Source organism: Xyrauchen texanus, chromosome 12 (genome assembly GCF_025860055.1).
Source record: "Xyrauchen texanus isolate HMW12.3.18 chromosome 12, RBS_HiC_50CHRs, whole genome shotgun sequence".
Taxonomy (NCBI): domain Eukaryota; kingdom Metazoa; phylum Chordata; class Actinopteri; order Cypriniformes; family Catostomidae; genus Xyrauchen; species Xyrauchen texanus.
The window spans coordinates 48,268,522-48,282,352 of record NC_068287.1 but is presented as its reverse complement, the minus strand read 5'-3'; the positions used below and the strand labels follow the sequence as shown (position 1 = coordinate 48,282,352).

General features: G+C 38.2%; 1 protein-coding gene across 2 annotated transcripts in view; it reads right to left on the bottom strand.

The window, feature by feature from the left end:
- LOC127652415 (NACHT, LRR and PYD domains-containing protein 3-like) overlaps nt 1–13,831 on the bottom strand; it is a 148,876-nt gene that overhangs the window by 6,650 nt on the left and 128,395 nt on the right. For both annotated transcript variants that reach the window (XM_052138539.1, XM_052138537.1), the window contains exons 5-8: nt 11,094–11,270; nt 10,769–10,945; nt 9,703–9,879; nt 6,353–6,526 (exon numbers count right to left, since the gene is read on the bottom strand). In XM_052138539.1, coding sequence (XP_051994499.1) covers nt 6,353–6,526; nt 9,703–9,879; nt 10,769–10,945; nt 11,094–11,270 — 705 coding nt within the window. The remainder of the gene's footprint in view (nt 1–6,352; nt 6,527–9,702; nt 9,880–10,768; nt 10,946–11,093; nt 11,271–13,831) is intronic.

Below are 13,831 nucleotides of genomic sequence, written 5' to 3'. Positions count from 1 at the left end.
ACACACACACACACACACACACACACACACACACGTGTCCTGAGTTGCACTTTAAATACTGTCACTTTATAACTGTCTGCTAACTCAATAACTGCTATGTGCATAGAACACTATCTCATAGTATGTTATGTTTATGTTTTTAGAAACTCATCTTTTGCACTACTGTGTACTGGTCGGCACTGCACTGTCTCTCACTGTGCTATTGTCCTGTTCATTGTTAGAAATGTATTGTACTGCCCCGTACTTTTTGCACACGTTTGCACGTGCACTTTATATAGGTATTTTATTAAGTTTGTGTAGTTCATGTGGTTCTGTGTTTGTCCTTTGTTGTTTTTATGTAGCACCACGGTCCTGGAGGAAAGTTGTCTCATTTTGCCGTGTACTGTACTAACTGTATATGATTGAAACGACAATAAAAACCACTTGACCTGACTTGAGAACACGTCCCTCCTCCATGATGTCATCGAGAGTATAAAACCCGGAGATTCCTCCTAAGCCTTGCTTCCAGTGACAGAATTCACTGCATCTAGTTTCAGCTGCTCCCAGAAGTAACATACATACCTGAACTTTGGCCATACAATCTCCATCTCGCTGGATGAGCAGAGATTGTCTGTGTTCCACCAAGCACGCTAACGGATCTGAAGGAGACCAGAGCAATCTGCGTCTCACACTTTTGCCTGCAGAAGTGAAGATTTCTCTTCTTTCTTCAACCTAGTCAACTTTGCTGATTTTGCCGCCAACCCACTCAGAATCAACTGCCGTACTGCCCCCCTGACAGAGCGAGGAAATGGCCTCCCATCATCACCCGAGCTTCAAAGAACCAAGTCATAGTCAAATGATGGACGAACACTCATTCTACCCACGTACTCATGCAACTCAAGTAAGAGGTTTACGTCTGGGCAGAGATAGATTATTATACTGTGTTATTCTTGTGTTTCAAGGTTATTGCTTGTACAGTTTACAGACCACAGAGTCCGCTCTTTGCTGCAAATAATACTCACGGTATTACTGTAACTTATTTGAGCACAAATGAGATTTGCTGTGTTGTGGTCCAACCACATTGGGCTGTTTGTGCATTTCCACCATCATGGGTGAGACCGGCACACTGAGTATATCCATTAAAGAACCAATGACTGCGGGGGACGGATTATGAGCCATTCACCACATCTCTGAGTGAAACCACTAACGGTTGCCGTCTCTCCCATGATCGCTAAACCAGCCAGGCAAGAAAACTGAAGAGGCTAAAAGACCTTTTCTTTGGAGTCATTGTCCACTGTGTTTCTCATCAAATAAAAAGGGAAAGCCTTACCCAACCAAATACTGCAAACCCATTTCAACAATATATTGGTTCTATCAAGCAAGCAGTACAAGAACAGAGCCAACAGCACAAGGCCTTTACAACTTTACCAAAACTCACACTTGCCTCTAATGCAGATTGTGCACGAGATGCTGCACAGACAGTTTCAAGTGTTCCCAAGAAGAAACCTCTTCTATTCACATGTGGATCAGGAAGTTTGAACATACCACTGATTTACTTATATTTGTATTACTATTACTTAATAAACTTTACCCATTAGAGATATGCCAACTTTTCTGTGTTTAAAGGGACTGCTTTCAAGTAATCTCTCTGACAACTAAAGACCAAAAGCACAGTAAAGGATAGGTGGGATTCTTGGCTATGTGTTGGGGTTTATGATTTATGATTACGGCCCGAGACAGCTGGGATAGGTTCCAGCACTCCCCCAAACCTGCAGAGGACAAGTGTTACAAATATTACTTTAGAGAGATGGATTACTCTGCGCTTCAAAGCCAATGAAGTTTGATTGATAAAATCAAAATGCTCTAAACTTCATACAAATGTAGTCAATAACACCTTCATGCAGCAATATCAGAGACTAAAGTGTTTTTTCAAAATCATGAATTAAAACATGTTTTTTTTTACCTTTTCATGAGCAGGTTCTGAACTCCCTTGAATGCCCCCTGAGCGAGTTATTTACGTTAACAAAATATTAAAAGAATGCTGCAACACTGCAGCTGAATGTGGCCCAAATCTGATTTTTCACTCATTAGTAACACTTTACAATAATTTTCTTGATGGGGGGTGATTTGTATGGCTTTATGATTTTATGATGGCTAACACTTTATAATAAAATTGTAGACCGGGTGGGGTGGGGTCCTTCAGAGGATATCAGGCCTTAATTTTGGGGATCAGATTCAACTTGGAAATGTGTGTCTCGAGATCCTCGTGTTTGGTTCCAGTTCAAAAATTAATATTTATATATTTACAGTATTTCATTTAAAAAAGTAAAATACATTTTCATGGTTCAGTCGGTATTGTTTATATTTGTAATAAAGTTCAGCACTATTTTAGTTTGAGTGTTATTTTTTAATTCAGGATCAATTTTAAAAACTATCGGTTGATTAATCGGTTATTGGCAGGTACTGCCCAACTTAGTTATTGTATATGTAAAATTGTATAAGTTTCCCTGATGTGTTGACTGCATATAGCTGAGCTGTTGTCTGTTATCATGGTGTTTTTGTGACAATCTCTTTTAAAAAACAAGCATACTGTGTGCTTGAAAAGTTGCTGTTTGAGTTACTTATGACTGACAACAGAATGGCCACCTAATGTAAACAGACATGGCTCATTTTGTGTGGACTGTTTGTACAGAGCATCCGGAAAGTATTCACAGCGCTTCACTTTTTCCACATTTTGTTATGTTACAGCCTTATTCCAAAATTGATTCAATTAATTATTTTCCACAAAATTCTACAAACAATGCCACATAATGACATCGTGAAAGAAGTTTGTTTGAAATCTTTGCAAATTTATTAAAAATATCAAACGAAAAAAATCACATAAGTATTCACATCCTTTGCTCTATACTGTGTTGAAGTACCTTTGGCACCAATTACAGCATTAAGTCTTTTTGTGTATGATGCTACAAGCTTGGCACACCTATTTTTGGGCAGTTTCTCCCATTATTCTTTGCAGGACATCTCAAGCTCATTAACTTGGATGGGGAACGTCGGTGCACAGCCATTTTCAGATCTCTCCAGAGATGTTCAATCGGGTTCAAGTCTGGGCTCTGGTTTGGCCACTCAATGATGTAAGGGGGAAAGGGGATAAGGTAAAGGAGGAATAGGACACCTGCATCCAATGGTGTGGCTGAAGGTCTCCTGCATGTTCTGTCTTATCATGCGCATTCAGTTTAAGTTATTTCGTTCCAATTACATAATTATATTATTCATTTTATGATCCTTGTTTATTTTATCTGACTCCAATTATAAAGGTTTCTAAGGATATATTAATGTTCTAATCTTAGTTATTATCATTAAATTTGATTTAACACTGAATCATTGTATTTAACTCTATTTTATTTTGTACTTGTTCATTCGGATTCCCGTTGCTTAGAGAGTTTCGCACCGGCCGTGTAGGCGGATCTCAGCACAAATACGCCAGTATTGGTCATTAAAACAGCAATTGACTAAATAGTTATTAGATGGCTGCTCATGCTTGCCCTTTTATCTAAAAGTATTTTATTTAGTCCCCTTAGATAGTAAACACTTAGAGTAACTTTTCTACCCAGAGGTCATGACCACTAAATTTACAAAGACAGACCAACATACCCAAGTTAAAATAGTTTTATATGATCATGCCATCGTTTCCTATGTACAATTAGCTAGAATATATTACAATAACCAGAGGTTTAGACTTCACCCTATTTAGGCTTGGTGGACACTTCATGTTGTCCTATATGGAAATTCCATATCGAGCCTGTACACCCCAAGTACACTTGAAATAGCTCTAAAGTCTCAGTCGGTGTGCCCCATGCTCCACTCAGGACTGAGCTTTAGTCCACTACTAACCTGGTCGAGGATTTGCGGAAACATGGACTTAACGCAATCTACAAAAGACAATAGTTTCATCATACCACGTTGGTGGAATGACCTTCCCAACTCAATCTGTGAAGCTGACTCACTCTCTATCTTCAAAATGGCTAAAAACACATCTTTTCACTTAATCAGTCACTAAAAAAATTAAAAAGAATTTACAATTCTTGTTGCACTTAAATCTGTTTTGTATACTATTCTGATGATAGTGAAACTGTAGTATGGCACTTTTCATACCACTGACTCCTCAAGATGATTCACTTATGTTTTCCTCTTTTGTAAGTTGCTTTGGATAAAAGCGTCTGACAAATGAATAAATGTAAATGTAATAGTTTCAGAGTAAATCAGAATAAAATCAAATGTAACAATTTTATTTTCCAGGTAAAATAATAAATTCATCAATTCCAATTAGACAATAATAAGTTAAATTTAGACATTTTATCAAAACATAAGAAATTCTAATTGCAATTACCTGATATAAACTACACACAGTAAACTGTGTGGGATTGTCTGACTACAGAGAACCATGAACAATGTGTCACATCTCCTTAAATACCCAAACCATGAACAAAGGGAATTTTTGGAGAGGTTAGGTTTGGAAGACCTGGGGACATACCTCATTAACATACAGGCAGGGATGGGGACAGACCTGCAGAATAATACAGTATTTTTTAAGACTTTATCAACACGGGAAAGGGACCAAAATACCAGTCACAGAGACATTATAAATGATACCAAAAATTGTGCCTAGTCACATTATTTGTATACATCAGACATGATATTTTGATGCATGTAGATCTTAGGTGAGTTTGAAGTGATTCTGAGCTGAGGGGGAAGGAGTAGAGGGGGGCAGATGTTTGTGAGTTTTACGAGAATAGGCCTAAATTGGCCTGAGGTGATAGAGGTCAGATGTGAGATTTGTGTTTTATTGTCCTTGCTCAGTAGGTTGTGTTTTCTTCCACTCCTTTGTTATCTTGGCTGTGTGCTTAGGGTCGTTGTCCTGTTGGAAGATTAACCTTCACAGCGCTCTGGAGCAGGTTTTCATCAAGGATGTCTCTGTACATTGCTGCATTCATCTTTCCCTCAATCCTGACTAATCTCCCAGTTCCTGCCACTGAAAAACTTCCCCACAGCATGATGCTGCCACCACCATGCTTCACTGTAGGGATGATATTGGCCAGGTGATGAGCGGTGACTGGTTTCCTCCAGACATGACGCTTGCCATTCAGGCCAAAGAGTTCAATCTTTGTTTCATCAGACCAGAGAATTTTGTTTCTCATAGTCTGAGAGTCCTTCAGGTGCCTTTCAGGCTGGCTGTCATGTGACTTTTACTGAGGAGTGGCTTCCGTCTGGCCACTCTACCATACAGGCCTGATTGGTGGAGTGCTGCAGAGATGGTTGTTCTTCTGGAAGGTTCTCCTCTCTCCACAGAGAAATGCTGGAGCTCTGACAGAGTGACCATCAGGTTCTTGGTCACCTCCCTGACTAAGGCCCTTCTCCTCCGATCGGATGATGTCCACTGTGCTCATTGGGACCTTCAATGCTGCAGAAATCTTTCTGTACCCTTCCCTAGATCTGTGCCTCGATTCAGTCCTGTCTCGGAGGTCTACAGACAATTCATTGGACTTCATGGCTTGGTTTGTGCCCTGACATGCACTGTTAACTGCGGGACCTTATATTAGACAGGTGTGTGCCTTTCCAAATCATGTCCAATCAACTGAATTTACCACAGGTGGACTCCAATCATGTTGTAGAAACATCTCAAGGATGGCAAAGGCTGTGAATACTTATGTACATGTGATTTGTTTCATTTTTTAATTTTTAATAAATTTGCAAAGATTTCAAACAAATTTCTTTCACGTTGTCATTATGGGGTATTGTTTGTAGTATTTTGAGGAAAATAATGAATTTAATCAATTTTGGAAGAAGGCTGTAACATAACAAAATGTGGAAAAAGTGAAGAGCTGTGAATACTTTCCGGATGCACTGTATATGAGCTGTAAACTTTTATAGTGGTACTTTTGTGACTATTTGGATGTCTGTGTCATAAAATAATCATACAGTGTACTTGAAAAGACTGTATTAGTAACAGTTTGTGTGATTATAAATTACAGGCACTTGGGCAGCACAGTTTAGTGTTTGCATGAAATCTGCAATTCTGATGGGGCCAGTCGTTAACCATCACCAAATATGCACCAGTAAGTGTGAAAGGGTTAAGTGACAGATGCTTTAAGATTATTCTTTAGAAAATGTGTAAATACAATTTCTGATAACATTTCATAATTACAAAAATGTCCTCATTCTAATGAAACACTTTAATATGTGTTCTGTGTGTATTTGTTATGGATTTGAATTTTTGGAAAGTAATATATACAGGTGCTATTTCAATGTATTCACTGGCCATTCAGTGTATTGAAGACCAATTGGGGGATGAATTATTGGATGGAGCTCAACATACTTAAGTTTGTCCAGTGTGAAATTTGGATCGTTGAGTCTCTTAGAGAGCAGTTTGGCTCCTGATTCTCCTGGGTAATTGTAGCTCAGATCCAGCTCTCGTAAGTGTGAGGGGTTTGAACTCAGAGCTGAAGTCACAGAACAAAAGCCAGCCTCTGTCACCATACAGCCAGATAATCTACAAACACACAGACATCAGTCAGATAATCTACAAACACACATCAACATTCAGATAATCTACAAATATACAACAGTCAAATAATCTACAAACACACATATTAAGTCAAATAATCAACAAACACAAACTGTCAGATAATCTCAAAAACACATACAACAGTCAGATAATCATCTTGGTTACTGATGCAACCTCTGTCTCTGATGGAGGCAATGAGACGTTGTGTCAAAGTAGTGACAATAAGGTTTCGCTCATGAGAGCCTTAATCACATTTGCTTTATTCAGAAAATAAAAATTGGCGAGTGGAATTTGCATGCCACTCTTCCCCCCTGACATACGTTTATAAAAGGAGATGGTGTGCACTGCTCATTCAGACTTGTTCAGCGCATGTGTGTGTTCATCCCGTCACCTTGCTATTTGCTGCTGGAATTAGTTGAGATAGTTGGGTCATCAGACTGGAACAATATATGCAATAATCAGTGTGCTGAGTTCATTACTTGGCCAGTTGGAGTTGCCAATTCACACACACCAGTATAAGAGTGCGAACGCAGTCAAGAGTGTACAGATGGTGTGCACATATTTACGGTAAGATTATTTAAAAAAATAAAACAAATTTTAAAAGCCCATTTTGTGAATACATAACATTTATTTACCAGGCCCCTGGTACCTGTGAAGTACACTGAGACTGAACTCTGTAGGGCCTTGCCCCACTAAAGATGGCAGCAAAGACAGCATGGCCCTTTGTTCTATGATCGAAGGGGAGACATTGAACTCAGTTTCCCAGAATGCTTCACAGCCGAACGGGAAGTCGGCTGTGAAGCATTCATTGAAGCATGGACTCAATCTCAAACGTCATTGGTCTATCAAAAAGTGGCCTATGACCGATGATGTCATCTTCTTAACAAAACTAGCGCTCACATTTGAGTTCACTCTCTCTCCGCATCCAGCCTGACTGCTACATCTACAGCCTCGCTGCGCTCTAAATAGACATATCTACACAAAGGAATTTGCAACCTTGCGACCAGCTTCCCTTCCCAATAGTTTTCTCTCAACGTTGATTACCTCCCGCGTTTCTCACGATCACCGGACCCGAGAAACAACGCAGAGATGTGTCTTTTCGCTGATGAGTGTGAGACCAAGGACCGAATCCAGATTGTTTTCTCCTGACAGCTCAATGCAACAGGAATCCAACAGACAACCCTGCTGAAATCACACAGGATTTCACAAGTAAGGCTTGATATCTGGGCAGATTTAGTTTAGAAACTGTGACTTTTCTTATAAAGCTAAATCATATATTTGATCACTGAAAGTTTGATGTTGTTTACAACTGTACATTTAACTACCATGCTGTGTTGATTTATGAGATCGTCATTTTTGGGGAAATGTTATTTTATTGAGTGATCTGAATTAATGATTCAATCACACTGTTACCAGCGTGTCTCCTCTGTTAAATTGCATGAACCCCTGTTTGTTCGCTCGCTCTCTCTCTCTCTCACACACACACTGAAACTCATGGAGCGAGCAGCACCATGGTTTATGTATGAATCAGGCTGGTGTTTTTAAAATTCTCCCGCCTGTTTCATTCAGTTCCTTTGTGTGTCTGCTCATCATCACCCACACATGGTATTAGCTCCGTTGTGCTGGATCTGATCCAGCCATCTTGCTTTCCCTACACCTTCACATAATCGTTGGCTCCACCCTTTCCGGCCTAGCCCTCCATTTTGAATTAGCTCCGCCATTTTGTGTCTTTGTTACCGACTCGACACACACACACACACATACACTCGCATATAGCTCCACCATTTAGTTAGGATTTCCACTTTATGTTTTTGTGTTATATTCATTTAGTATTGGCAGTGTTCATTTCTGTTTGATTATAATAAATCTTGTTATATTATAATAAGTACTCCTGGTTTGTTTGTTTGAATATTGTGTTGAAGCCAGCCTCTGCCATGTCAAGAACTCCCATATTACTTAAGTATTGTTAAATTGTTGTTGTTAGAAGCCAACTGTAACCAGACTACTGTTGGATTTGTATGGCAATAATTCGACTAGCTTCTTCCCTTTTTGATTATTTTGATTATCAATCAAAATACTCAATCTTCAGGAATTTTATGAGACTTGATCAGTCACTTACTATAATTTTTCTCTTGTCAAAGAGTGGTGCCCCACAGATTTAATTTAATTATTAATTATATCTGATAGTAAAACTGATCTAAACAACCTGTGCACCCTACAACTCATATGGTGTATCTCAATCAGCTCTTGAACATAAATCAGCGCACTGGTCAGGGAGTTGGCCAAAATTGGTCCATTGCACTGAAACAGTCACTCACCAAAAATCCCAGAATGCACCATAAAAACCAGTGAGCATCACAGGTCTCTGTGTTCCCATACCAGGTGAAATAGATATCCATACCAGGTGAAATAGATATGTCAGAACTATATCACTTCTATAGACAACAATTCTTATCTTCTCAATCTAATAATAATTCACTCATATATTACAATAATATTCAACCTGACTGGGTTCCAAAACACAAGTGTGTGAAGTTGTAGTTTTTGCTCTTTATACACAGAAATATTTTTGTAATATAAAAAACATCTTCCTTGATTGAACATCCTTGAACATGATTTCATTACTTGTAACAAAATGTTTATGTTTTGCTTTAAAGATTTTGAATCTACTTGGCTACAATGGCTGTTTGGTTGAAATGATGTTACTTTGATTATTTATATTATTACTCTCATGACATTTCAGAGCAAATACATAAATATTGATATATAATACATAAAATAGGCAGAACATAATTGAGATATACTATACAGTATATCAACTACCTGCAGTCACACAGACTCCACTATTATAACATATTTCCTGTTGTTGCAGTGTATTGTATTATTTTTGTTTGTTTGTGGTATCAGAGCAAATTCTACTGTATATCTGCAGCAAGTTATTACTCATCTGAACATTCTAAGAAGATTGTCCTAAAGAGCTGATCAAAAATTTATGTTGTGATCATTTTGAACTGTGATGTCAGAATCAAAAGGAAATTATTTCCTTCAGGAACCAGATTCAGCAGAGGGAGCCCATCCACATGTAGAGAGTAACCACAGCTATAAACCACAATATATTTATAACTTATATTCCAATGTAATAATGAACTACCAACACAAACCTCAGTATTTCCAATGTACATTGAGGACTCTTCAGTACATCAGAGAGCAGCTTTACTCCTGAATCCTGCAGGTCATTGTTGCTCAGATCCAGCTCTCTCAGACTTGAGGAGTTTGATGATTGTATTACTGAATAAAATTTTTTACAGCACTGACCAGTGAATCCACAACCTGCCAATCTAAACAAAGAACAAAATGATCAGAAAGTAGTTTTATACAACAGATTATTCCAGAACTAGTCCCCCACAGTTTCAGAAGAACTGCAGTGGCAGTCACTAAAGTCAGTGTCACACTAGTCGACCCCAAACAACTCACTCTTGGCTGAGGGCGTCACATTTATCACCTGTGATCGGTACATTGCTGAGATCTCACTCTTTTTATAGACTCAGAATGGTGAAGGGGTGACAGATGTGCCGAACTATATTTCTGATTACCTGTCACATGGAGGTCACCGAAGTAACAACAGGAGTACGTGTGAACATAAACAATTATAATTGAGATTTAGGATGGGATTCATGAAGTAACTTTAGGCTGTGGATGTGTGTGATTGTGTGTTTATCCTCTCTGGGTTTGCCACAGCTTTCAGTGAGAAAAGGATATCTGTTCAATAAAAACAGACTGTTCTGCCTCTGCTTTCTTATTTTATTAGTCATTTTAGTGTTGGAGAGTCACAGAAAACATCTTGGTGACAGAATCACTATGGATTACAATCAGTGTTTGTGATGATATGCGGCTGTGAGTGTGATTGCTGATGAAAGCGTTCAGATCAGAGCATGATGTGTGGTCAGTTCTATAGAAAAAGAAGCTCATTGGTCACATGATGAGAACACAAGAGCCCAGCCCAGTGACTGAGCGTTGTTTATTTATTTATTTGTATCTTTTTACACATCAGAAATGCTTTCCTTGTTGTCACACTCATTAACTCAGTAGGGAGTCCTGTCAGTTAAGAGAATAATGACCTCTCGCTGGCAGATGCTAGCTGATGATTATGTAAATAAAGCTTATGATGGAAAATATGAGGACATTTAATTTTTCAATGTCTGATCATTTCTACTGAAAATCACTGACCTCAGTATCACCAGTGTACGGTGAGGACTCATCAGTGCATCAGAGAGCAGCTTCACTCCTAAATCCTGCAGGTCATTGTTACACAGATCCAGCTCTCTCAGACTTGAGGAGATTAATGATTGTAGAACTGAAGACAAACTTTCACAGCACTGACCAGTGAATCCACAACCTGCCAATCTAAACAAAGAACAAAATGATCAGAAAGTAGTTTTATACAACAAACTATTCCAGAGTGAATACTCCACATTTAAACAAGAAGTATTGTGACAGTCACTGAGCCAATTATTGTTTCAATGTCTGATTATTTATACTGAAAATCACTGACCTCAGTATCTCCAGTGTACAGTGAGGACTCTTCAGTGCATCAGAGAGCAGCTTCACTCCTAAATCCTGCAGGTCATTGTTACTCAGGTCCAGCTCTCTCAGACTTGATGAGTTTGATGGTTGTAGAACTGAAGACAAACTTTCACAGCACTCATCAGTGAGATTACAGCCTGCAAGTCTTTAACAGAGAATTAAATACAGCACAATAAGTATATTGTATATTGATCAAATATTGATCACATGACTAACATACTGTCTTGAACATAGATCTTCATTGATCCAGCTGTCTGTAAGAAAAAGCATAGGGACAGGAGGTGGAGTGTGAATGTTCATGTTTATTTTTTCTTTAATCAAAAATTTATTGATTTTCAAAAGTATACAACAGTGTGTGCGGAACAAATGAAATCATTTATAGTTTGAACATCATTGCTTTTCTTATGCATTCTGGCCTCTGACAGGTTTATATGTACAATATCAAAGAAGTAATATATCGAAGTGAGGGAATGTGGGGGTTGCCAGTGCAAAGCAAGCATTTTATGTCCAGAAAGCAACACTTGTTTCTGTTACAATGATAAACTGAAAGAGAATTCATCTTTAAAACCATTTTGTGCATCTGCTGTTTATTGAACAAGCATATAGTCCCGCCACCAGCTCACACCATTGGTTGAGTCAGTGCAGTTGTGACGGGTTGCTAAAAAACAAACAGGGTAAGTTTCATAGTACCACAGAGACACAGTCTTTACAAGTTTCAAGAAAAGTAAGCTCCATATTTGTCTCTGCATATTAAGATGGGATTGGAGAAATTATTTTTACACAGAACTAGTTACATATCAGCTTTAATGCACGCTGTATTAAAAAATGCCTTCACATGTAATGAGGGACAGACTCTACATTACTAAACAGATAAAGTGATTTTAAGATATTTACAATGACTATGATGAGATCACATGATTTTAAGATGCAATCACGAATGCCATTGCTGGTATGTACACTGCCATGTTGTTTACATCACAATACTGCATGGCATTCTGAGATATAGTAAAGATGTTTCTAAGGGTGCTTCTCATTTCTGAAAATGTGCATCCTCGATTTCTTTCCTGACTTTTTCTCGTTTCAAACCTCACCCTCATGGAAACGAGGAATGGATGCAAGGAAAGGAAACAAGGACAGAGTAATCAAAGTGAGACCTTTCCTGGCATTTGATTTGTGGTTAAAATCATTAAAGATTAAAGGTGCAGTATAATTTTCATGTAATATTCACCATTTTTGCCACTGTGTGAATGGCTTGTAACACAACTTAAAAAATGAGCCCCTCCCAGACTTCCTAGGTTACCTATCCTGCGGGCCGCTTTTGCCAGGAAAATCCAAAGGATGTGATGTTTATATGCACTCCCGAGAGCCTTGCATCAGTGCTTCTCTTCTGATATTCAACACTGACAACAAACTGTAACACTAGGTAACGTTATCTTAGAGATGGAATCCAGCACAACACCGACTCCTACACATTATGGTGGTCGAGCATAAACAACTATAGTGAACATCGGCAGGGCATTTGATTACTGGAGGGACCTTCGTTAAGTTTTGGGGATCAAAACCGACCCAGAATTAGCAAAGCATGTGAAATATAGTGCCACAAGGATTGATCTCATTTTAGCTAACTTGATCTTGGGTGCTAATGCTGACGAATTGCAAGCTACCTTGCTTCGTAACTTTCAAATAATTTAAATGATCTTCTCTTCATACTAAATGTCATTTATACTGGATAAATATGCTGGTTTCTTATACGTAGTACAACATTTGACATACAAAACATACAATAGTGCAACAGTAACTGTCTGGTATAGTTCAGTAGTGTGTAGCTGTATGAGTAGATCATTATGTTATGTTAGCTGATAAGTAGTTTTAGTTTAGTCTCAAAGTTTGTTGTAAAACAATCACAACAGTAATTTTAATTATGCTACATGATCTGTCAGTATGATGTCGGTGGATCATGTTCAGTCTCTTTGTATGTTACGTCATTGTTTTGGTCGATGCTCGCTCAAGTCCCTATGGAGTGTGTTTATGTGCACAAGCAACAGGTAGCAGCTGCAGTTCACTTAATGGCCACAGGTGTCATTAATAACAAGGGTGTCCAAAAATTACTTTCTGCACCTTTAATGTTTTGAATTTTGGGAATTTTTTATTTTTTGTCCAGGAGTGTACAGCCTATGATTGACATCAGAAAACATCACAGCATCGCTGTATCAAATTTAGACAGTTATGGCTATAAATATTTATTTTGTGATTGTTTGAAATAGAATAAAGAAAACAATTAGAGCAACAAATTCATTATAAAAACTGCTTTAGTCCCTCTCTGCTGGTAAACAGCAGCATGAATCAGGAATTACTTATAAATATGTGACCAAATTTCTCTTCTCAAAGTCATTAATTTATGGTTCTTTGTCCATATGTCCTTAGTTTCCTGCTTGAAATTAGGGCATACTTTTATAATGAATATGATTTCCTGAAAACGGTGCAAGAGACATGACATTCATTAATATCAATGATCTCTACACATCATGTTGCAGACACACCAAAATAAATAAAAGTAATAAAAAACTGTGCTTCCCCACAGCAGTCACTGGAAACAACACTTTGTTGTGTGTTTGAACCCCACGTGATGCACTTAATGTTGTACTTCTGGTGATTTTTGATACTTTGCATTGTGCTAACTATAATGTTGGCCACTGCAACAGTAGA